Source organism: Amphiura filiformis, chromosome 10 (assembly GCF_039555335.1).
Source record: "Amphiura filiformis chromosome 10, Afil_fr2py, whole genome shotgun sequence".
Classification (NCBI taxonomy): domain Eukaryota; kingdom Metazoa; phylum Echinodermata; class Ophiuroidea; order Amphilepidida; family Amphiuridae; genus Amphiura; species Amphiura filiformis.
This window is the reverse complement of record NC_092637.1, coordinates 366,029-393,616: the sequence shown is the minus strand read 5'-3', so window position 1 is coordinate 393,616 and position 27,588 is coordinate 366,029. Positions and strand designations below refer to the sequence as shown.

General features: G+C 35.1%; 1 protein-coding gene across 1 annotated transcript in view; it reads right to left on the bottom strand.

Annotated features, from left to right (window-relative positions):
* The window catches only part of LOC140163304 (uncharacterized), a 130,783-nt gene that overhangs the window by 7,743 nt on the left and 95,452 nt on the right, over positions 1–27,588 (bottom strand). The window contains exons 2-4 of the mRNA XM_072186702.1: positions 15,554–15,720; positions 1,656–1,772; positions 1,012–1,134 (exon numbers count right to left, since the gene is read on the bottom strand). Coding sequence (XP_072042803.1) covers positions 1,012–1,134; positions 1,656–1,772; positions 15,554–15,704 — 391 coding nt within the window. The 5' untranslated portion in view covers positions 15,705–15,720. The remainder of the gene's footprint in view (positions 1–1,011; positions 1,135–1,655; positions 1,773–15,553; positions 15,721–27,588) is intronic.

Genomic DNA, 27,588 nt, shown 5'->3' with positions numbered 1-27,588 from the left:
TTAGTAAATATTCGCCCTATCATATTGTAACTTTCAGCTTCGAGGGCGCACTGTCGTTTTAAGGTGTTTACGGTTCAGTGCGTTAAACAAGAAAAGTCTCAGGTCAACCTATGTTGAATTTTTGATCATTTGGCATCTAAATCATATAGTTTCACCTGATATTAGTGGCATTGTGAGAGTTCTGAATGAGAAAATTCTACCCGAAATTAGGCATTTTCCCATTGAAACCCGTGTAATACATAATTAGTGGTATTTAACCTGTGCAGCCTAACAAGTGCTACAATATCGGTTAGTAGACCAATTAGTTAGACTAAATGCTTGTTAGATTAATGGACCAAATGGGTATTAGACTAAATGGTTTTATACTTATTGGTTATTAGACTAAATGGTTATCGGACCAAATGGTTATCGGACACTCTTAAAAATATTTTACTCAAAAAATTGAGTTAAAAAAAAGCATTTCTCACCTTTAAATTCACAGTTTTTCATGAAAAAATAGAAATGCTTGTAATTGTTAACCATACATAATTACAATAATCTCAAAACATCTCAAAAACCTAAATGTAATAAAAATGATTGTAAAAAAGCATGATTGTTGCCCACATTTGGTATTTTTAACACTAAAATACTTCAAATGGAAAAGATTACAAACTGATTGTGAAAACCAGTTATATAACTTTAATTTGACATCAAGAAGACATCAATAGCTAACCAAATACTTATTAAATAGCCAAAATAGTGTTTTTTTTTTAGAATTCTCTATTTAAAATGGGGGTGTTTGATTTAAATTCAATATTTTCAAGGAAAAAAAGACATTGTTTGTAATAAGAAGAATATCGCCTTTTAGACTAACTATACAGAATTGTGTTTTAAGACACATTAAAGATTTCAAAACATTTGAAAATCAAAAAATAATAAAAATGGTATAGAAACATGATTTTTTCCCCAAATATTGTCAATGTTTTTGTGTTTTCCACACTGTATAAACCACCTGATTTACGCTTTACATACCATTGCATGTGATACCATTGCCGCTATATCCAGGGTTGCAAGTGCATGTGAATGAGCCATCGGTATTGGTACAGAACGCATTGGTGTCGCAATCGTCTGTACCACTGGAACACTCATCTACGTCTGAAAAAAGTGAAAACAAACATTTACAATGCTGTATTAAGTGTGACATTGACACATTTGAGCACACTAATACTGTTATTGAAACATAATTAGTATAAATTAGTTGATAAATTTTAGATATTAATATAAGTTTTTAATGACCAATTGGCCGTGTTGATGTTGATAAACCTCATGAACAGGTGGCCTTACTAACCACATAAATAATAATGATATTGAAACAATGGCCTATTTGAAGATAAGCCTGCACCAGGAAGGAAGACAAATGAAAAAAAAAAAAACTCATTCAAGGTCAGTTACTATACCCCATACAGGAGTTGCGTTTATCATAAGCTAATAGCACAACCCGCACTTAATGGTACTCAATGGAATGGTAGAAACAAAGAATTCGATATCTTGGGAGTCAAGTGGTTACGCAGTATAATAGGAAACCACGTGACCAAAACCAAAACCAAAACTAAAACTAAAACTAAAACATTTGAAATGACCGACTGTATACGCCACCTGCTTTACACTTTACTTACCATTACAGGTGATACCATTCCCACTATATCCAGTGTTGCATTTACATGTGAATGAGCCATCGGTATTGGTACATAACGCGTTGGTGTGGCAATTATTACTTAAACACTCATCTACGTCTGTAAAAAAGTGAAAACATAATTTGCAATGTTGTAAGTGTGACATTGACACATTTGAGCACAAAAATACAGTAAGTGAAAGATAAATATTATAAATCAGTTATTAAATTTTAGATATTAATATAAGTTTTATACTAACCAATTAGCCGTGTTGATAAACCACATGAATGGGTGACCTTACTAAATACTAACCACATAAATACTACTGATATTGAAACATGGCCTATTTGAAGACAAACCTGTACCAGGACGGAAGCCTATATAGAAATCCTCCATAGCCAATGAAAAAAAAATCATTCAATATCAGTTGTTCGGGAAAATTACACTATACACCATATAGGAGGAGCGTTTATCTAGCTACATAGCACAAAACGCACTGAGGTAGAGAGCTCCAAAACCCCACGTTTGTCCTTTTTTATTTTATACACGTAACAAATTAGCACAAGTGCCTTTGCTGGTCTGTGTCTTTGTAGCTTTTGTTTACTGTATTTGAGTGATGAAATTATATTATTTTATATTAATATTTTATATGTGCCAAACTTTTTTTTTTAATGCATTTCAAGATACCATCTTAAGATTATGTACCCTGAGAAATATTGTACTTTGCTTGAATCTGAATGCCTGTGTAATGTTGGATAGTAATTTTGCCTTTCAAAATCTTGGGCTCGCTTTTCCAATTCAGAATTGTCCACGTGTATATCTCCATCATTTGCATACTTATTGGGAAACAGGTGCATGCATCAATTGTAGCCCGTGCCAATCACATGATAATTGCTTTGAGTATAAGATTGACGCGTGTAAAAATGTCTTTGTGGTCACTACTTCAGGTATTTTCACTTTGCATATGAATGACAATATCCTTGGTAGCCCAACCCACATGTGGGTTAATAAGTCGTGCGTGTTTTGTAGGTGTGTGGTTGACACGAACAATTGGGTCATTCACCTAAGTGTACATCATTTTATTATGAGATATTCATGGTTTAGGCTAATACAAACAGGTGATACTAACTTTCTTACGGGTGCTAAAAATAATTCTAGTGGTAGAATCTCAATGGGTATTTCCTATCCGAATACAAATGTGGCTTTTTTTAATTGTCATTCATCTTGTATTTATCATGAGCTCAAAATGCATATGTTTTTATTTTGTAATTTTGTTACGTGTATGTGTCATGAAGAAACGTTAAATACCCGCTTTTTAGGGGAATGCCAGACTTTAAGAACGTGTTTGGCTACAGTTGATTTTACTTTTGGCTTTAAAGTCAATCAGATGTACTATAAAAATGATCTTGTGTTATACTATGTTAAATACTTCGCCACAAAAACTAATAATATTATTATGAAATGTTACAACTGGTTAATTAGCAATGATCCGCAAGATCATGCTATTTCTATCAAATATTTGCATGTTTATAGAGAAGAGTTGATAGCGCACCTTCGGTGCCTAGGGGCTGTGTATTGTGTTCCAACTTCCAAGTACCTACATTTGCATAATCCTTGTAGAGTTGATGTCATTATTGTCATATAAAATACACCGGTTTGTTTATGTATCTTCAGATAATGCATACTTCGTGGAATTTTAGTCTTGGCTTCAGAGAACATGTATGTCTTAATTATTTGCATTTGAATGGATAAGTCGGGCGTTAGCATTTATTCAATGAACGCACGCGGCTTGGGGGATCAAAATAAGCGCAACCAGGTGTTTGCCTGGCTCAGAAACAGGGATGCTGATATTTTTCTTATTCAGGAAACTCATTCAACATCAGACATTGAACAAAAATGGATTGATGATTGGGGCAACAATAATGTTTATTTTTCGCATGGGACATCTAACAGTAGAGGTGTTTGCATTTTATTTAAAAATTCGTGCAATTTCCAAATTAATAAAAATTTTAATGACGATGAGGGCCGTGTCATTATTTTGGATCTTATTTTAAATGATAATAAAGTTACTCTTATTAATGTCTATGGGCCAAATAAGGATGACCCAAGTTTTTTGAGAATATTCATAGAAAATTGTCTGATTTTGACTGTGAATCAATTATCTGGGGAGGAGATTTCAATTGTGTCCTGGATGTTGTGTGGGACAAAAGAGGTGGTCGTGCTCATACCCATTTCAATTCTCAAAACAGAATTCAGGATGTTATGAAAGATTACGATCTAATTGATATCTGGAGAAAGAGGAATCCTAATGTTTTCAGATATACTTGGCACTCCAACTCAAAGCCTCCTGTTCAATGTCGTTTGGACTTTTTTCTGGTTTCCTTCAATTTATTTTCTCAGATTGAAGACTGTCAAATTAACCCTGGGTTTAAAACAGATCACTCCTCCATCAGCCTTAATGTTGTAACAACAAGCGAGGCTAGAGGGCGCGGATTTTGGAAATTTAACACATCCTTGTTGCATGATAATGAATATGTTAATGTTGTGAAACAATGTATTAATGATATTGTTAATGATGATAGTAATAAGGAATTGAATCCTAATATTTTATGGGATTTTGTGAAATGTCAAATAAGATCGAAGACAATAGAATATTCAGCCAAAATTTCCAGGAAACGCAAGATTCAGGAGGGCAATTTAGTTACCAATCTAAATAATCTTGAAAAAAAATATAGTGATGAGCCTTCTGATGGTATTTTGAATGAGATTAAAGAATGTAAATCCCAACTTGATTCTTTTTATAAGATCAAAACAGAAGGCTGTATTGTTAGGTCCAGAGCCAATTGGGTTGAGCATGGTGAACGAAACTCCAAATATTTTATCAATTTGGAAAAAAGAAATCAAAAGCAGAAGGTCATCACTAAATTGGAATCAGATAACGGCCAAATCCACACTAAAGGTGCCGATATTCTTAAAGAGGAAAAACAGTTTTATCAAAATTTGTATACCTCTTGTAATGCTCCGAATTTTGAACTCAATGATATTTTGGCAACGGATACTAATTTTTCAAAATTAGATGAGGATTCCCAAAAAGTGTGTGAGGGACTGGTCACTGTAAATGAATGTAAGGAAGCTTTAGTGTTAATGCCTAATAATAAGACTCCTGGCACAGACGGTTTACCTACTGAATTTTATAAGTTTTTTTTCAACGATATTGTTCACTTTCTTATCAACAGTTATAATTATTCTTTTGACAATGGAAGCCTTTCAATTGATCAACGTAGGGGAATAATTAAACCGATCCCGAAAAAAGATAAAGATCCGATCTACCTGAAAAATTGGAGGCCTATTTCATTACTCAATACTGATTATAAAATTATTACAAAATGTATTGCCCTCCGTTTAAAAAAGGTTTTGCCTAATATTATTCATAATGACCAGACAGGTTTCCTGAAAGGACGTTACATTGGTGAAAACATCAGGCATGCCCTTGATGTTATTAATTATGTAAATGAAAATAATCTTGTTGGTATTATGTTTTTAATTGATTTTGAAAAGGCATTCGACAAACTTGAATGGTCCTTTGTGTTTAAGGCATTAAAATTGTTTAATTTTGGTGATGATTTGATTAATTGGGTGAAAGTTTTCTATACAGATATTACCTCGTGTGTTATGAACAATGGACATGCTTCTGATTTTTTAAAATTGTTTTGTGGACTTCGTCAAGGTTGTCCACTTAGTCCGCTGCTTTATATAATTAGTAGTGAGATTTTGAATTTGGCCATCAGAAATGATAATAGTGTTAAAGGTATCATGGTTGAGAATACTGAAATTATTATTAGTGCTTATGCGGATGATACCACTATTTACTTAAAGGATGTTGGCTCCCTTCACAGAGTTGTTCACCTTCTTGAGACTTTCCAAATTTACTCTGGCTTGAAAATTAACTTGGATAAATCTGAGTTACTCCCTTTAGGTTTGTTTAAGGATAATCCTCCTGATTTAAACAATGACGATTTACATTTTACTGCCAATCCTGTTCGTCTTTTGGGTGTAGTTTTTAGTTCTGATCTGAGCAATATTTTTGAATTAAATTTCGTTCAAAAAATTAAAAACTCAAGGAAATCTTGCGAATTTGGTCGATGAGAGATTTAAGTCCAATTGGTAAAATTACAATTGTTAAATCCTTGGGTCTTTCTCAATTAATTTTTCTGTTTTCTGTTTTACCTAAACCACCTGATAATTTTTTGAAGGAGGTTGACTCGATAATATTTAAATTTATTTGGTCAGGAAAACCAGATAAGCTCAGCAGAAAGTCCATCATTGGTGACTATGAGAAAGGGGGCCTCAAGATGGTTCACATTCCCTCAGTTATTAATGGGCTTAAAGTGGCTTGGGTTAAACGTCTCTTGGATGTGAACAACAATGGTAAATGGAAATGTTTTTATATGTTTTATATGAAACAGATTGGTGGTAATCTTTTTTTTGTTTTTTACACTAAACCAGAGGAGAAATGTATTAAGCTTATTAAGAATGTGTTTATTGGTGAAATTCTCAACGCTTGGTGTACAATTACTTATGATTCTCCTTCAAGTCATTTTAGACATCAAATATTATGGAATAATTCATCTATTGTTATCGCCCAAAACACTGTTTACAAAAAAGTCTGGCATGAGAAAGGTATTAAATTTATTTCTGATATTTTAAATGAAGATGATAGTTTTCTTCCCCTTGATATCTTGAAGACCAAGTATAATTTACAATGTAACTTTTTGGAATATTTTGCTCTAATCTATGCCATTCCAAATGTATGGATCAGAAGTGTCGAGAGGGGGAAGACTTGGGAACTGTTCAGAATGATCATGATGATATGCTTGCTCTTATCTGTTCCTCTAAGAAGGTCTGCAAATTGGTTCACAAAATTTGTGTTGACAAGTTGTTTAAGACGCCCAAAGCCGAGGCCAAATGGGCTGTCTTTTTGATGATATGAATTTAAATTGGAACGATATTTACAGGATTCCTTGTCTTCCTCCCTATCAACCAAACTTAGGTATTTTCAATTCAAAATTCTGCATAGAATTATAGGTATAAATGAAAATCTATTTAAATATGGTTATGTTGATTCAAATCTTTGTACTTTTTGTAATCAGGAGTTAGAAAATATCCCACATTTATTTTGGCAATGTGGTACTTCTGCTCAATTTTGGAAGAAGGTTCAAGATAATATCTTTAAAAAAAGTTACTCTTACCATGAAGGACGTTCTGATGGGCATAATAGATGTTGATTATTGTCATTATAATTCTGTTGTAAAAAAAAAAAAAAAGTTTATTTATAATGCAAGATGTAATAAAAATAAGCTGGACATACAAGGTTTTAAAGGTATGCTTAATAATGTCGCCGAGACTGAAAAACACATTGCAAACAATAAAGGTAAAATGTATGAATGGAATAAAAGATGGAACTCTATAAATATGTAATAACAGTTACTTTCATCAATGTAATATTATTGTAATTATTCTGTATAATTGTGGCTTTTATAACTATGTATAACTGAGATCATGTTTGATAAATAAATACACAGGGAAAGATAAAAAAAACAACAAAACGCACTGTATGGTACTCATTCACAGAGAAGAACATCTACAGGGTGTCCCAGAAAAAAAAAAACCAGGCGAATGAATTTGGACGTAAGTCGAAGAAAACACATCAGAATAAAGAATTTATAAACATCATCGTGTAGCACATCTTATTCTGCATCTTATATGCGAATTTACTGGAATTTGTTGACTGATTGCGAAGAAATAAGCCATTAAATAACACATGCGTCAATTCACTTCATTCCAAGTTTGAAAGAAAGAACATTCAAAACAATACACACTAGTGTCAAAGGGCTTCATATTCTGTTCTGTACAATCATTTTCGTTCAGTATAAACACTCTGCTCCTTGCAAAACATTTAATTAGGTTTTGTTCAAATTTGAAAACCTACATGATATTGAAAATGAAAGCCTGCATGTTAGATGATGCTCATTGGTACTAGTAAATATCACTTTTTGTTAATGTTGATATAAGTGTTGCATAAAGAATTATTGCATAAAGAATTCCAGCTGGCTTTAAAAAATTCTCACACACATTAATGTTTTTTGAATATTTCCAAGAGATTGTAATCTTTTAAACTTCAACCTTAATGTTGCATGGTATCAAACATCACACGTAAAGCTGTAAGCACTTGATCATTGTCATTCTTGGCTCAATTGTTCTTTGGAAAATTAAAATATTTGCACAACCTAAAGAATTAAAATTGGAAAGCTTTTTCTCGGACAAATTGTTATTCATTTTCAGTGGAAGCATGAATAACATTACACCGTCGGATTATAAAATAGATAATGTGGACTAAATATAATGAGATACACAAACTTTAGGAAGCGGTGAGCGAGTATTTAAAAGCGTCTGTTTATCAAACATGGAATGCACTTTATGTAATCATTAATTCGCAACCAGTCAACCGAATCAAATGAAATGTTCATATATCATGCACAATAAAATTAGGCTATGCGCTACATTTAAATTTTTTGGATTTTGATGACTATTTCTCGACTTACGTTCAATTTTATTCACTCGGTATTTTTTTCTTTTAAACCCTGTAGACCACACTTTCAATTGCAGATGGACCTGGTCGATTTCTCTGCTGGGGAATATTGCACTGCGAAATTTAAAGACTTCTTTTGTCTACTTTGATCAGTCGACTTCAAAATAAGGAATTTTGCGGTCACACAAATTTGCTTTCTACAAATTGTTTGTTAAAACGGACTACAGTGTATGTCCGATTGAGCGCTGACATATTGGAAAATGTTGAAAGTAAATATTCATGATTTCATGTGAAAGGAGTAGTTTCTAGTCAAAATCACCTTAGCTCCTACACTATAGCCGTGTTCACACAGTGGGATTTAAGTCACTTAATACCGGTTATAAGTCGCTTATTACCGGTAATAACTCACTTATATCCGACTGTGTGAACACGACTTATAGCACATTATTTAATCCCAAGAACATTTGTCCATTAAGGATTGAATAAAGACTGAATAAAAATCTTACACATCCCGGACAATGCAATAAACCGATTACATGGCACTATACAGTATATGAATGATGAATGATGTGTATTGGGGTGAATCTGACAAACATAAAATTTAGATTATTCATGGGCTACACTCTCATTTGGTAAATTATGGTTACAAAACATCGCATGAAAAAAATTATACGTTTTGAACAAATTTTAGAGGTCCATACCGAGCATTTTAATTTTACACATAAAGTCAGCGGAAACTATTTTCAACAAAGTAGGCCTACTAGAAAGTAATATTTATCTTAAATATTTCCTTAAAAACTTGTGTCATCAGAGAGTTATTGGAATTTATAAAATAATTATGAAAGACAATTCGGTATAAAATATCCCCAAATCAATTAAAAAAAATCAAATTTGTAAAAAGGGCAAAATGGGGGTAACAGCAGTCAGTGAGTAGTTGGCCATTTGACATGTTTGAAAAAAATCTCATGTTTGCTATATACTTTATGTATTGTGGTGAACTGAATATTTATAGTTTCAGATAAACTCCGTCGGATTTTTCGTGACAAAGGGGTACCGGTATCTTTCAAACCCAAGAACACTTTACGTCAAGCGCTAGCGATAGTCCACCCCAAAGATAAACAACCCAAAGACAAGCAAAGCAACATCGTCTACGCGATTCAGTGTCAAGACAGTGGATGCGAGGAGCTGTATATACATGATATAGGGGAGACTAAACAAACGCTTGCTAAACGCATGTACCAGCATAGACGATCCAGCACTGGTGGCGGTGACTCGGCCGTCTATACGCATTTGGACATTACAAAACATTCCTTTGACAACAAGGATGTTAACATCTTGGACAGAGAAAGCAAATGGTTTGAGAGAAGGGTCAACATCAAAGAAGCAATTTACGTGAAACGGGAGGAGCCTTCGCTTAACAGGGGAGGCGGCTTACGTCACAACTTGGCCGGGGCCTACAGTTCAGCGATCAGGAAGATACCTCTCAGGTTGAAATCAAAGGTGGTGACCTGTGATATTACAACATCCGTTTCACAGGTCAATGAACTTATTATTATAATACACATTAATGTTTTAAGCAGATAAAATTCCAAAATATGATGTAGTAATGAAGTTGCGATCTATTAATATTATGTATGTTTCAATTTTCATGATGACACTATCAAGTCCTTCATGGTCGAGCGGTCTAAGGCGCTGGTCATATGGTATACGTGATAGCGGCGCAGTGCAGCGTGGGTTCGAGCCCCGCCTCTGCCTAATTAAATTTCCTTCTTTTTTAATTTCATATTATGTTAGGGAAATGTGGCTAGAAGAATGTATGTATGGCGAAGAGTGGTGTGGTATGAGACCATAGCATCACATTTGAAATAGTACTGGTAACAAATATCTGGAATATTATTGTTTATGCTAGATTTTTTGAATTTTCAGCTGTAATCACACTTTCAAATTCGTTTCTCTCAGAATATCATTTTTGGTTTTGGGTCTATACCCTAAGTTGTGTCGAATTTAAGTACGTAGAATAAGTATTATAAATAATGTAATGTCAACCAAAGGTCAACAATTTTCTTAGAAAGATTATTATTAAACTTATGCTTACATTTTTCATGAAAAGACATTTTGTCCAAAGTCATTTCAAGGTCACGGATGGACTTGGTGTTCTTAGTAAGACCGCAGTATTATCTATGGGGTGATTTCAATGTCAGTAATTATTTTATTTTTATTTTTGAAGTTGGGTACGGTTTATTTAAACCACCCTGTAGTTCTTTCAGTCTGCCAACATTTGATATAATTTGCTCTAGCTCCATCATTATTTTATAAATGATTAATGATTTATGTGATTTTTACCAAAAATGCTTCTCCTACAGATTACATGGTACACTAATGAGAATAGAACATTGAGATTGGCTGTAGCCGGTGATTATGGGGTAAACACAGATTTTGAGTTCAAGGTCATGCGAGGGTCAAACAGGTTGATAATTGAAAATCACCTTTAAATTCTATTTGCGGCATGCCAGAGTAATGTCAAAAGGGCATCAGAATCTGCTTAAATATGGGGAGGTGTCTGGTGTTTTTTGGGGGGGGGATTAGGTGGGGTGGCTGAGGCATAGTGCAGTTATGCTGCATAGCAAACATGATTCGACCTTTACAGTATTTAAACCAGGAAATTACTCCAGCAAAATCAATCGAAGAAGTCTAATTCATCCTCCACATTGAATGGTGGGCTGCACTTATGCCCAAATATGTTACTTGCCAATCAATAATCACACACTTGACATCCCCTGACTCTCTCCACTGACCAAAGTTATGGACAGATTTGGGAGTTGTTTTTGCTGTTATCTGTCATTTACATATCAGGCAGGGATGCCCCACCTACTCAGTTTTTAGCCTACATGTAATGTATACATCATTTTTGATTGACAGTAATTACAAAAAATATCCGTCAAGTGGTTTAGTTTTAATGCCCTTCGGAAGAGAGCGGTCTACAAGTGAGTGATAGACACTAAATGTTGCATTCGATTTACACAGGGAATTTTCCAGGCCATGCCGTGCCCTTCCTTACTAAAACACAAAAGTACGAATATTTAGCTAAAAATTTAGGACATGTTACAAAACTGTATTTTCTAGAATTTCAGAGAGTACAAAATTGGCCGGTTAGTTTTCGCACAGTGACGTTAACTAGGTAATGCCCAACACCTGTGTATTGTGTATAGGAAAATGGACAGTAACTGCTGTATGGGGTAAAATTCTCAAGTTTGTCCAATTTGAATGAAAAGCAGTAGTGACGTTTATATACTGCGCCAATAAAGTATCCTTACACTTGTAAAAATAATCACAACTTCAAAACTGAACAATATTGGAGTAAATTTGTTTTTGTAATAGATGCACTATCTAATCCTGCACATTATGACACCACATTGAATCCAATGTGACTTTTAAAAGTGACAAACTGGCCTATACAGGGTGTCTCAATAAAAATGGGCCATGTGGTTTGGGGGACGTAACTTAAAATGTCGGCAGTAAAATCAAAACTTTTTAAAGATTCAAAAACCATGACGTTTTTTCTTAAAATTGGTGCAAAAAACATAAATATCCGTTCACGCGTCACAGAGATAAATGAGATTTTATAAATAGACCCATTTTTGGACCGTTCCAATGGGGCAATACACATTAAACACTAATGTTCTGCATTGTAGTTCATAATGGACAAAAAGAGATGAAGTTGCAGGGTACGAATTGAAAAGAAAATAACCAATCAATTAATCTCTCAAAGAATGTTTTTCGCACCTTTCTGTTTGGATTAACAATATTGTTCAAACATTTCTCAAGAAACAATTAATATAGGGCCAAGCGGTCACCTAAATGTCATAGTCTACACATACATGACCAGATAAATGGTTCTTTCCTAAGAATGAATCTCACGAATGGCGTGTAGTGGCCCAAAAACGCTAGTTGATGCACGACTACTGATTTTCAAAACATAGCCTAAATAGGATTTAGCCCTTTGAGCAAAAACATCCCTTTACAGGAATTTGGCGCATTTTAACAAAAAATAAGTAGGTTTTTTGTTTTTAACTGAAAGGCAGCACCAATACAGGCTTTTTAAAAAGAATACACACTTTATATGATTTCTTTATAATTTTCCAATAATAATGTTTGAGTGATGGTCCTGGCGCAAATCAGTTGAGGAAGCACGCTTTGCGAATTATCGGGATCAATAAAAAATCCTAAACCATGTAAAGCTATATAAACGCATCAACTATAGGGGATCGCAATTGTCCCGATTCATTATCTGAAAGAAGATTTTTTTCCTGGTCAAGCATTTGTACATTATGAAATTTGACTGACCCCATGGCCCTTTTGTTGCTTGAGAAATGTATGAACTTCATTTTTAGAAGGTATATTTTCACATATTTTAACCCAAAGAGAAGGGTGTGAAAAATATTCTTTGAGAGATTGATTGATTGGTTGGTTGATGTTTTTAACTCGTACCCGGCAAGGCTGAGAGTTAACTTCATTTCTCTATTCCATTCTAAACTATAATGCAGCACATTATGTGTATTGCCCCATTGGAACGGTCCAAAAATGGGTCTCTTTGTACAATCCCAATTATCTCAGTGACGCGTGAACATATTTTGCTGGTTTGCGCACCATCTTAAAGACGAAACGTCATGGTTCTTGAATCTACAAAAAAAATTTGATTTTACTACAGACATTTTAAGTTACGTCCCCTAACCCACAGGGCCTATTTTTATTGAGACACCCTGTACAAGGCGCAAAAAGATTCCAACAAGGGCAACAAAGAGACAACACAGTTTCTTCAATGAAGCGTTATTTAAAGCAGTTTTATTTCAATTTTACTTCTCTGTACTTTTCATAACTTTCATTTTATTTGTCAGTTCTTTTGTTTCAGTTTTCTTTTGTTCCTTTTGTTTTAAATTAAAGCCAAGCGCATAAATTAGCCATTCACCACTAGCTACCACTCTCAAACCAGATTTGTGGTCTGTGGAGTTTTGAATAGGGCAGTTTGTCACTTTTGTCACTTTTGAAACTGGACCTTCGTCTAATCAAATGCTTGTAACTTTACTTCTTGAAGTCACATTGGATTCAATGTGGTGTCATAATGTGCATGATTAGAAAATAATTAGAAATTGTGATTATTTTTCCAATTGTAAGGATACTTTATTGGCGCAGTATATGTTTTAAAACAAGATGCAGGTCATTTCACGGTCATCAAAGGTTAACGTAAGGTTATTTTATTAGATAGATTGATAATATCAAACTTAGTGCCTATATTTTTCATGATTTTGACAGTTTTGTCCACAGTCATTTCACGGTCATCACAGATCATTTCAATGTCACAACTGGACTTCTTGGTCTTATAAAACTTGTATGTTAGCAATTTCTTCTTCTTTCTCTCTTCTGTCAACATTTGACATAATTTGCTCTAGTTCATACATTTTTACGGATTATTACCAAACCAAAATAAGCAAAAATTCCACTACTCCAGCCTTAACATTTGACTCAACCAATTTGGGGTCAAACGTCAAGAATGAGTAATTTTGCCTCAAAATGTGAGCTAACAAAAACGATTCTTCTCCTACTGATTACATGGTATAATAATGAGATTTGGGCATTGACCTTGGCTATAGTCGGGGACTATGGGGTAAACACAGATGTGTGGTCAAATGTCATTAAATGTGAATTTCCGGCACGTAACCACGTACTCTCTCTCGCATGCATTATGCACCTGTCAAATGCAAATGCAGCCCATGGCTACCAGGGGATATGACCCGGGACTAGACATCCTGTAACCCGGGACTTGACTCAAAATTTGTCCGGAGTGATGTTGGCCTGGAACTGTCAATCCCAAAATCTCGGGCAAAATCTAGCATGAACCCACAAGTATCCATCTTTAAAAGAAGTTCATGCATAACTTATCGAACGAATCTCAAGTTGGGTTCAAGCTGAATGACCCAAGCCTACCTATTTTAATGAAGTTTCAGGAGGCTATACACTACACGATCAACCAACACATGTCCGTCATTACATAATCGTTAAAACAATAATTATTGTTTAAATATTATTTTATAATTGGTTAAATCCTTTGCATCACCATTTTTCGTATATTTACGGTCTTAAATACTTTTACAGGGGTTTGAGTAGGGATATAAAAATGATCAGATCCTGTATTCAGTGATCCCAGCGAAAGTGTAAAAAAAATAAAATTGTTTATAAATTGTGTAAAATGAAAGGAGAAGTCATTCAATTATTGTCATCTGGTATTTTTGAAATGAAAAGTTTGGCAAAAGATGACGAAAACAGCAGTATTGACGAAGTTGAATCCCCATTCGCATGTAGCTAATTTATATACTGTCAGTATATAAGTTACAGATTCATGTAAATTCTTATTTTTGTCTTAAATACACAGCTTTCAGCAGAACCACTAGCAGAGCCATGTTAACACATTTATGACAATGACAAAGGTACCAAAATCTGAATTTTGACGATTTTTACGATCGTCCGGAGGAGCAAATTACTTAATGGGCCTTTAACTTTCACAAATCATGCTGTGTTTTTTTTCAAAATAAATGTTGTTGCAACTTTCATTTGTTATTTTATATTGATTGCACCACATGAGATCACAATATTAACAGTATAAAAATTTATTAAGATAAGAAGTTACAGAAATTTGAAATTTTTGGGAACACCATCCTGATTTAATCTACTTTATCGCCCTAATAGGTTTTTCCATGTGCACTAAAACGCTCATATAAAAGGACAAACTGAAAAGCTATTATTAGAAATATTTTAACGAAAATTATAAGCACGAATTGGTTGAAGTATGGATAGTAAAGCTCACTGATATTAAGTTCAAACTTGATACTTAGATTAGTGATTTTCCTTCCATACTCTCTAAAGGTAAAAGCTACACAAATACTCTAAATGTAAAAGAGTGAAAAACCCACTCCCAAAAGGGTGATTCACTTTTAAAACCACTCAAAGAGTGAAATGTGTTTTTTTAAAACTTTAAAATCACTCAAAAAGAGTGAAAACCACTTTACACAAGTGAATTTCAACTCGTTAAATGAAGGACAACACGTTTTAGAGTTATCCTTCATTTAACTCTTTGAAAGAGTTGAAATCACTCTTTTAGAGTGGTTTTCACTCTTTTTAAAGTGGTTTTAAAGTTAGTTAAAAAACACATTTCACTCTTTTTTGAGTGGTCTAATAAGTGAATCACTCTTTTGGGGGGTGAGTTTGTCACTCTTTTTACATTCAGAGAGTATCTAATCCGGTAAACATTAGAAACTACCTGGTAGTGAAGGATGTGTTAATGTTGGTCGATCAGTGTATGATGCTGACGGCGATGATAATTGTGCTCCCGTTACTTGAACCCAGTAATAAGCATGTTGAGAGCTAGACAATAGAACACCCAGTATTATGGAGTGTAATAATCTACCCATCGTCTTGAAAATGATGCTAAAAAACAAAATGAACAAAAAAAGTGTGTTATTTTATAACTTGATTTAAGTATTTTAAAATTGTATCCTTGTACAATCTTTGACCTTAATAACTCAATTTGCTCAAGGGTAGGCCTACACTATTGAAGTCATACGCCCCTGGTTGTTACTTAAAAGCTGAGCCCCGTTTCTTTAATTAATTTATTATTGTTAATAAGTTATGTACGTTTTACAAAAGTGTTGTTGTTTCAGACCTCTTTACAACGTAATTCAAGAACCACAGCACCTACAAAAGTATATATGTGATATTTGAATTCTTCTACACGCTCGCTATGAATTGAACAATGCAATTCTTGCAAAAGCTCACTACCATTCGCAAGATGCTGTGAACTACTTTTTTATCTTCTGCTTCGATCAACAATACATCGTATAACCTTAAGTTCATCTTTTGAAATTAACGTCGGGGTCTGATAGGGAATATCCAATGCCTCTTTACAAAATGGTATATGCTGCTGCCATACAGGGGGAATACATTTCCCATTCACAGTGCAGTGTTCATAGGTTTTCTCACATGTGTATTTTTTTAATGTCAATCATATCTCGGCATTAACAGCTGAAATCTAGGAGACAACGCTGACGAAACCTCGGCGTGGCACAAGTGGCATGTTGAACATGATGAAGGGGGTTGCCGTAGATGGCTGTTCGGAGCATCTTTAAAGGACAGCCAACAATTGGGCTTATAACCCTGAGCGGAACCTGCTGTAACGAGGTCATTTCCCCGATGAGCCATGGGTAAAAGGGGTTCTTTTGTCTTGAGGAGATTTGAACCCGGGACCTCTCATAACACTGTCTTCCCTATGATGTTTTATATGTTGTATGCTTTGAACACCGTTAAAGCCGAAGTGTTGGATATTTATTGAATATTCATTTCAAATGTTTATTTGCCTTGGTGGGATAAGGTTAAAAATACAATGCACTCATGTAATGAACATCTAAAATTGACTTTCGTTGTACATATGATTACGTGTGTAAACAAAGATGCAAATGCAAATATTTAAGCTTACCTAGTTTTCTTAGTACGCGGTCTAAGGGGAAAAAGGGGAAAAAGAGTTGCGAACTACCATTTGTATATAGTACCTGCAACAGAGTATTCGACAAACAAAACACTATATATCGCTATAGACTGAACACTATGAAATGGATGAGTGAGCACCAGGTTATGATGGTTATTCGGTTAAAGGTGAAATATTTCAGTGACACGTAGGTCTTAATAAACAAGTTAAAAATGAAAATACTTCAAGTTCATGCCGCAATATCAAGAATTATTTAAGATTGTCGAGGGTTGAGAGCCAGAAAGCCTCATCTCACAATCACCTGCTCCCACAGAATGACCATAAAGTCGCCATATCACTATAGAAGATACAGTCCCTCAACCATGACAAAATTCAATAGAAAACAAAACAGCATTGTAGAGGAAATAAATTATTGATTTTTCAAGACCAAAGCAAGGAGCCAACTTTATGTGAAGGCTGCATGGTCATAGTGAGTTACGGGTTCTGAACCCTCGTTATGATGGTTAGAGTTCCACAAGGAGTTCCAGACCGATATTCAACTTCATTATAATCAAAATTAATTAGTGGTAGGCCCTATTTGTGCAAAATTTCGCGAGCTCTGCGCGCAATTGTTTCAAGACTCGGGGGGGGCGTCATTATGTATCGCCACTGATCCTGGAATTCTCGCTATTCGCAATAACGGCGCCGCCAGCGGTTTGCGATGTAATCGTGATGTATCATGGGAAAATCGTGATGTATCATGGGAAAAGGTCGACATCCAAGTCCGCGCAATACGAATATTACCATGCTATTACATAGGAACACGTGACAATATTTTTTAGTTTGTCAATATAACGCTCCTACACGCAAATCGATAGAGGAAAAATTAATTGTGCACATTTCAAATCACATTATTAAGTATTATTGAGTATCGATTCGCGTGTAACACCTTTATTTCGACAAACTAAAAAAATATTGTCACGTGTTCCTATGTAATAGCATGGTAATATTCGTATTGCGCTGACTTGGATGTCGACCTTTTCCCATGATACATCACGATTACATCGCAAACCGCTGGCGGCGCCCTTATTGCGAATAGCGAGAATTAGATTGGTGTGACACATTTAATAGAACACGACACGGGGAACTCTTGATGGTCTTGAAATGGGATCCAAAATGTTATGGAAGAGTTAGAAATGTTGATTGATTTTTATAGATCACCTATATTATTCCATACGAAGAGAAAATATGCAGGTATGCACGTTTTTGTCTGACTGTTGTAGCGATGCGTACCGATTTATAACATGCTGATGCTCGTTACATCAGACCTAATACTGGATTCTTAAACATATCTTACGTATTACACGTAGAACTGCTATTAATTGGTTATAAGATGTAGGCATAATAACTTGTCAGTTCGGTGTACAAACCAATTACAGTTAGGTTGTTTTGGCGTTTTGGTGGACGTTGAGGTATTTTCCGATGTAATTTCGTCTGATCTTCATTCTACGACCTTTAAATGACCATAATAACACATAAAAAGTTGTCCTTTTGTGCCATTTTACCTAGAATAAAGCACATTTTAAGAAATGCAAACTGTTCTTTATTTACATCATCCTTATCTTGCACCACCCAAAGAGCATTAATCAGAACAAATATACAGAACTGGCAAAACCAACTAGACCGAAAAATATTCAGTCTCCTTTTCGGCATAGATTCAATAGCTTTGTTGATGTGCTCTAGTGGAATTGACAAAAACGTAATGCGTCATGGCCTGCGACATGTTGCAATGATTGATGGAATGAATATGGGATGGGTGGACGGAAGAGTAAACAACAGAACCACAAACATACACGCAAACATACACACCAATCCATCAAAGAACACGTACATCTCCTTCAACTCCCGCCCACACACACACCAACCCGTATAAAAAGTAACCGCACCCTTAGACCATCGACATCTATATATCTATGAGTCAAAAGGTAACCCCTTTGTTACCTTTCATGTAAAGATCCATGAGAGTCGGACTTACGGTAAGACCAATATAGCTATAAAACCTGTAAAATACGTTTACTATCTACTGAAGACGAAATAATGATTTTCTGTGGATTATGTCTATTCTTTAAGGGATCTGGAATGAGCGTTTTGAGCGTTTCGACAGTATTATCAAATAATTTTCAATTTTTGAAATTCACGATATAATACAAATTTTATGCCAAATTATTAAAATTTGATATTTTTAATTGATCGTCGGCTTTTCATCCCACCTACATACACTTTAAGTACATATTATCAGATTTATAAAGTTTACTTCGAGTACTGTTAAATATCAAAAATATCAATGTTTAATCTTTTGCCATAAAATGTGTATTACATTGCGAATTTCAAAAAATCAAAATTATTTGATATCAGAAGGACATTCTTCGTATTCAGAATGCAATTCGATATGTCTGATGTGCTCTAATGTCCCACAAGAAATACTGTCCAAAGGTTCATACCCCACCCCTTAACTTGTTAAATAAAAAAAAATCATTTTGTCACGTTCTGTTTCTCAGATTATACTTTAGAATGTGAAAGATAAAAGTGAACATTATACCGTTGGTTTCACCTATCTGTGGGTATGGGAATTGGTAATTTTGGCTATCGACTTTTATGTGCCTACATTTGTTGTTTGTGTATTTCTGGCAACACTGCTTTTTGATATACAATATAACAAATATTTCTCAAAAGAAATGAGTAAACCTAAGACTCCTTTATAATAAAGATATGAAGAGATACAAGAAACCTGTATCAGTGATCAGTGTAACAATTTATATTTATATAATATTTTGTATTAATCTCTTTTTTATAATTTACAGAAATGCATCATTTTCTGGCAACACAGCTTTTTTATATACAATATAACAAACTTTTCTCATAAGAAATGAGTAAACCTAAGACTCCTTTATAAGATAAAGATATGGAGAGATGCATGAAATCTGCATCAGTGATCAGTGTAACAATTTATATAATATTATTGTGTATAAATCTCTTTTTTTATAATTTACAGAAGTGCATCATTTCCTGGCAACACTGCTTTTTGATATACAATATAACAAACTTTTCTCATAAGAAATGAGTAAACCTACGACTCCTTTATGATAAAGACATGGCGAGATACAAGAAACATGCATCAGTGATCAGTGTAACAATTTGTATAATATTTTTGTATAAATCTCTTTTTTATAATTTACAGAAATGCATCATTTTCTGGCAACACTGCTTTTTTTTATAAACAATATAACAAACTTTTCTCATAAGAAATTAGTAAACCTAAGACGCCTTTATAGTAAAGATATGGAGAGATACAAGAAACATGCATCAGTGATCAGTGTAACATAACAATGTATATAATATGGTGTATAAATCTATTTTTTTAAAATAATTTACAGAAATGGATCATTTTCGGGCAACACTGCCTTTTGATATACAATATAACAAGCTTTTCTCATCAGGAATTAGTGCACCTAAGACCTCTATATCATAAGGATATGGAGAGATGCATTAAATCTTAAGAAACCTGAATCTGAGTAAATTATATCATATTCTGTAATAATCTCATTTTTTAACATCACCAAAATGCATCTTTTTATAGCAACACTGCTTCCAATCTATACAAGTGCCCAAGCTGTTCTCATCAGATATGAGTGGGGCCAGGTCACCTTCACCACCTCCTATAAGATTAATATCCAGAGTGCTCCAGCATATAGATTTTTTCAATGCAAATATGGGGTAAAATATCCCATTTTTCAATATGTGAAAACTTGCAGTGTTGCCAGTTCCAAAAAAGACATAAAAATGTTTTTTCCAAAACATTTTAAACCTTTTTAGTAACATATGGCGATGGATCTTTATCATTGTAATAGTTAGTTTTGCACAAATGTGTTGTGCATTGCTGCAATTAGAACGCCAAAATAGGGTAAATTTCACTTTTTTTTACCCCGAAATTGACTGAAAACTTCTTAAAACTAAGAATCGTCTGTTACCATGGCAACGAGCAAAAAAGGGACGAACAATGCCCGTCACTGTAACACATTACCAATGTACTTCAACCCCCCCCGCCCCCAAGGTATAAGCAAAATCTATTTTTTGACATTTGCCAACCCTACTGAAAAATTAACTGAACTTACAATTATTAAATACTTTAAACTGTTACTTAATCTGGTATCAGAATGAGCTAGCTTAAAACAAAACGGTATATCACACAAAAAATATCCCAAATCTTTTACAGATGTTTGAGTAGAGATAAAAGATTATCAGGTTATGCAGGCCTAACTTTCACAAATCATGCTGTTTTGTCAAAATAAATGTTGTTACAACTTTCATTTGTTATTTCATGTTGATTGCACCACATCATGATATCAAAATATTAACATTCTAAATACTTCCCTTGACCTGCCCACAACATTTGTAAATGTCCCTTTAAATAACTATTATTTTTCCGTAGCTAACCCACCTGCTTGTGAAAAGTTAACGCATAAGTTATACTTCTCTGTAGAAGCCTGTTAAACCAAATCGAAAACTATTTTTCATAAACAGCGCAATCTTAACTTCTGAAATAACAGTGTACTGAACGTACACGCAAAACATAAACACAAATAATACACCAATAATGTAGCTGTAATGGATCTGTAGGTAAATAGCACTTTTTAAACATGATGCATGATTTTAAACAGATTTTGTCCGTCTCTGACGAATATGATTATTTTGACAGTGGTGTCCACAGGTTTTCAAAAGTGTGCGGTGTGTGTGTGTGGGGGGGGGGTGTTGAGGGGGTCGTGGCCGCTCCTACCCCGGGGCTAAAGAAAATGTAAAATTTGCAGCAACAGCCCGAAAAGGTTGATCCAATTATTTTCCTGCAAGGTTGGCCCTCGAGAATCAAAAAAGGCGGGGGGGAGGATAAAGTTTGTTTTTAAGTAAAATGTTTACAAGTGTTACCCACCCCACCCCCTCATTACCCACACCGCTTCGAGCTGTTGCCCTGTTGACAGTCAAAAAGGTATAGTTTCATTAGTTTTCCATAATTTTTCGCCCATTTTCCTTTACAACTCTTCTTGTCACCCCATCAGTCCCGCCTTTTTTTCTTGAATTATTAATCTTGCCGCCCCTTAATCTTCCGCCGCCCCTTCTTTTTTTGCCGCCCCCTGCTTTTACCCCGGGGGGCTCGCGCCCCAAAGCCCCCGCATAATACGCGCATGCGGGTAGGGGTGTACGTGGGGTGGTCTCGGGGCTTGATTCCCCCGACTGTTCAAACATTTTCGGATCGCTTCCCTCGCCGTATAAATAACTAATTCATCAATCTCCCCCATTGGGTTCATTTTCCCCGACTGACTGAAAAAAAGTCAAATGACCAAAAGTTTGTGTGGGGAGGGGGTTGTCATCATAGATAAAATCATATCTGAGACAGACTGATTAACGTTTACATCGTGTTGTCATCTATTTGAAAAAAAAACACCACATTACTAACATAGAACAACGTAGCTGGGCAATATATCAGTATAGAAAACATTACAACATATCACATTACACATCCACTACATCCAACATAGTCGTTGAAGATATCGTAGTTCAGGTCTTCATTTAGAAAAAAACAGTGCAACTTACCAATATGACACATATATCCAGTCCATCCAGTACGACATGAGCATACATAGTAGGGGTCGCTACTATAATAGTAGAAAAGTACATATTGGCATCTACCCCCATTCTGACATGGACTACTCCCACAAGGATCTGTAGGCAAACAACATTTCTGTCATTAATCTTATACAGAAAATATGACCAAACCTCGTAATAAATGCACTTTAAGCAGATTTTGTTGGTCTCTGACTCATTCTTGATCACTATAAATACCTTAGATTGATGAAACCTTATCTGGGACAGAGACGGATTAACGTTGACATCATGTTGTCATTAGATGTAGGGCCATGCGTGATTTGAGTTTGGGTGATATCCCAGGTCAAGATAAGAAATCACAGACATTGGCTATTTGGGGGAACAAAAACCTAATTTATAGATTTTTCCAAGTGCACTAAAACACTCATCATAAGGAATTTTAACGAAAGTAAAGCACAACGTCAGATGGTATGGGTTGGCGAAGCGCACTATTTTCGTGTTGAAAGATATCAACAAGTAATAGAGAGCTTGCGGAATGAAGTTACTGGAACTTTAACGGCAACTTCAAAAATATCGATTCGATTTCTTGCTCAACTTCACTTCAACGCGAACGTCAGATTGGTTTCTGTACCAACAGCGTCTTGTTGTTTAAACCAGGGAAGTGTATCAATGGGTGATCAAAGAAGGGTATGTAAAAGCGACTGCATCAAATTTCTCCCTTTTGTTTGCTGAAGTGGTTTGTTGGTAACACTTATTGCAATAGGCGCTTAGTTTGAATAAACATGGATTACATCTCTTGGCGATGACCAATGCAATGGGAATTAGGCCTATGTTATGAGCTATACGCTAATATTATACTTCTAAACATGTTTCAATTAAATATTCTTGTGATATGCCTATATTATTGTCCCGGATTATTATAATAAAAGCTCAATTATTATTCCAGTAAACGTCAGCTTTGTCAATTTTATATTTCCATCAGGACACAAGCCCATTTTATCTGTTTGCTCTCCCTAGCCCCCCCCCACCACCACCTCTCCATATCATCCCCTCCCTCCATCTATTCATCTATCCTCACTTTCCCACTCCCCAGTGGCGTTGCCAGGAGTTTTCTTTTAGGAGGGCAAGGACTCCTCTTTGCATTCTGATCGAATTAAATATATCTCCCCGAATGATCCTCATTTTGTTCTTTAAAAACTCCCAGAATTTTGAATTTCAACCAACATATTTCTGGATGCTCCTTTTCTGACATTCTTATTTTTTGTAACAAATAGGCCTCCTCTTTTAATAATGAATAATTTGGTTGACATACAATACCCATAGGCCTATAATATGCGTATAATAGCGTGGCACATGTTAGACCAGCTTTCTGCTGAATTGGGTTACATACTGTAGGCCTAAATGAATAAAATAATAATTAAATAAAATACCTGAACAGTACAAACATATTTGGTTATATAGAGGTGTAATTATAAGACACGCAACGTTGTAAAAAATGTTCACAGTAGCTGCAATTCGCAGAAGTTCACTACACTGCTGGGTCCCGTAAAATCAGTCCATTTTACTGGAACTTAATCCCCTTGGCGTTGAAGTCAAGCCACAAACTTGGTTCCGCAAACTGATTTGGTGTACGTCATGATCACACACAAATGTATATATCAAGTGTGACGTTTGGAACAAAATTTATTTTGATCTAATTCAATCAGTAATTTTTAGCATCATGTGGCATGTTTTTTACCCAAACCAAATTAGATTTCCAATAATTGGTCTATTAACTAGACAATACATAAGTGGTAATTATGTAGTCTATGAGGAAATATGCAAACCATTGTTTTAATTATGACGTATTTTCATCATAATTTACGGCACACTATAGATTCTGGCGTTAACTTTAACTTCAAGCGGCTTTAATGGCAAAGTGGTTTTGAATACATAATCCTCTATAATCCTAGACGTTAAAGTTAAAGTTAAAGTAACTCCATTTCGCAAGCTCTCTAATATTTAGTTTAAACTTGATATTTAGATTTAATAGATTAATAATTTTTATTAATTTTTAACCAACAAAATTAAAACTACCTGATTCTTGTCCTGTAACGTGAATCCAGTATTGAGAGCTGGACAACAGGAAACCCAGTATTATATAGGATAATAATCCACCCATCGTCCTGACAATGGATAATAAAACATTAGATAACCTATTAACGAATGCTCTTTGAGCGTGTTTATATTAAATGGCTGTATTCGGAAATATTATACACAATATCCATTGTTTTCGCAGTACGTATACGCTAAATACCGGATAATCTGGCTCACTATAAACACACTCTTTTATTATAAGGTTATGTTTTAGCACTCGTTAATACAAGTTAACACTTGGTTCTGCATTAAAAAGTATTTTGTTCTAAACTAGGAAGGCGGGATGAGGTAAAAAGAATTCTAATGTAAGAAAAAGCGTCAACATTCCCAAAAGACAACAATTTGGTACGAATAGAAATAATAAAGTCTGAAGTTTGTGTCGGTGTAGTCTATAGTATTTTATATGCATGTGAATAACAATAGATATGAGCTTATTTACATAAAGTTTGACATAAGTCAGCTTTGTACCTCAGATGAAAAATATGATTTGAATGTCTACGTTATTATTAGTAACATTTATATTACCGGTATGGTATAGCTGACATATTAAAAGTTTTTTTTATACCTCCCTTCTTTTGCATTTGTAAAATATTGCTTTATTTATTTAAACTTAAATAACAATTACATAATTTGTTCGATTGCTCCTTAAAACCATGAATAAGCCATCAGTTTGTAGGCGCACTTGATTACTACAAAGCGATCAATAATTTTAACATGTTGAAACGCCATTAAATCTTGGAACCAATTGGTAAAACGCAAACTCATATAAATTTATATAAGAGTTGTTGGTCGTTATAAATAAAAATCCAATATGAATCTATTCAATCCAGTCCCTGATCAGAATAGAGACAAAAAGGCTCCGTAAATCGTGAACAAAAAACCCCCCCCCCCCCCCCACCCTAAATGTTAATACTTCCGCCGAAACTGGAAAATCAGATCTTGTTACGGCAGGGGACTTGGCGAAGCACAACGTGTTTTTATTGTAGAAATACTGTAAGTAATAATAATGCAATCAAGAATCAATTGAAAAGTCAATTTCCTTTCAATAACGAAAATATGATTGTGAAATGTCATGTTTTCATGGAGTGGGGTGTGTGCGGCACTTCAATATGACAAACTAATGGATATAGTTATGATTGTGTATGGCTGACACTTTCGCAGTAAGACAAAAATTAATAGCTTTTGGCATTCGGTAAAAGCAGAATGGCAAAAAATGACCCACGGGAGAGGCACTCAACTGTGGACGTGATGGGTATATGCCTAACGGTGTCGGCCTATAAATGCTTTTAAGTGAGGGGAGATAACAAAATGAAAATATAAAAGGGTTCTCGGGTTATAACATTTAGAAATAAGAATTTAGGACATTTTTATGGAACATTCAAGAACATTTCTAAAGTGGAGTGCCTTCCCTCACCCAGGGACATACTCACATAATCATCATGATCATTTGAAATGTCTGCATGCAGGGTCGGGTTAACCTTTTTGGGGCCCTGGGCCAGGTCAAAATTTGGAGGCATGTGCTCTCAAGTGGCAAAGTTTTGGTTTACAAATAGGCCTACAGTGGCGGTGGAAGCATTACAATTTAGAGGGAGATGAGTAGGGGAGAGCGGGGAGTGTTCGCCCTATTTTTTTCTGACCAGCCTAGCGATGTCAATTTTAAGGTTAGGGATGACCTGATTAGCCCATGTGAAAGCCCTATGTCTTAGCTATATACGACCACAATCCCAGAACTATAGGCCTTACAATAGCAACAGGATAGAGCAAACAAAAAAGTTTTGCAAAGTGGCGAACTTGCCCCATATTGGGGCAGGTTCGCCCATATGGTGGGGTAAGTTCACCCTAATCACAAAAAAGGTTTAAACATTGCATAACAATAACATATTCAATGCAAACATTTAGCAAGAGTATACAGGGCATTCCTTCTCTTCTGGTGAGTCACTAAATTTGTTGTAGGGGTCAGGTCACTGTAAAATGTAGGGTCCAAAGTGAGCTTAAACTATCATGTTTACAACTTCGGGGAGATTATGGATTAGGACATAAACGGTGGTATGAGTAATACTGATACCACATAACTTGAAAAAAACATGCTTTTCAGTGGTTTTACCTTGTTTAATGGTATAATTATCAAAATGTTGCATAATACGCTGATGGGGCAGGTCCGCCCTCCAGTTTGGGGTAAGTCCGCCCGGGGAAGATAGAGGGCGAACATGCCCCATCCTCAAAAGGGCGAACGTGCCCCTTGTGCACATTTTTGTATTTTCTTCAGGGTATGCAAAATACAAATCGAATAAGGAGTTTATAACTGCATTAAATCTTTGACAAATCCCATATGTTCCCAATACATATTTCCATTAAAACCATCTGTATTTATGTATCAATGATAATACAACATTATGAATGGAAGAAAAAATTACGTTTTGGTGTAATTTTTTTGTTTTGGCTGCAGTTCGATGAACACGTCCCTATATGTCACGTAGCTAATATGAGAAGTTTATAATGACCTATGTCACCTAATTTTGCCATCACCAAGTTCCCCGATAGCCGTAGTGCTGAGAAACAAGGGGTGGGCGAACCTGCCCCTAGGGCGAACACTCCCCGCTCTCCCCTATATTTGTTTTCTATTTAGGACATTTGCGCGCGAAGTAAGGAATATAATAGACCTACCATGCGCACGTGTAATGAACATCTATATCTATAAGTCGAATTTATTTGTCCATATATTTACAATGATTTATATGTGAAAACAAAGATACATAAGCTTACGACTCGTACCTTCGTCCTCTAACCGCACGGCGTTTCGAATTCCAATTGAAACAGAGAATATTTGAAAAACGCCCCCAAATTTAAAAGAAACACGAACCTCCCAAAATCAATACAAATTCGCACTCGGCGGCCCAGTGACTACCTGCCGCTGTGATTTGGGGTAAGTCTTGCTCCCCTTCTAAAGATATCTGTACTTCAAGTTCGCGCATACCCCATGCCTTAAGCTGAACATACACGAGGCAATTTCCCAAACAATAGCCTGTTGCAGACCACGTCAG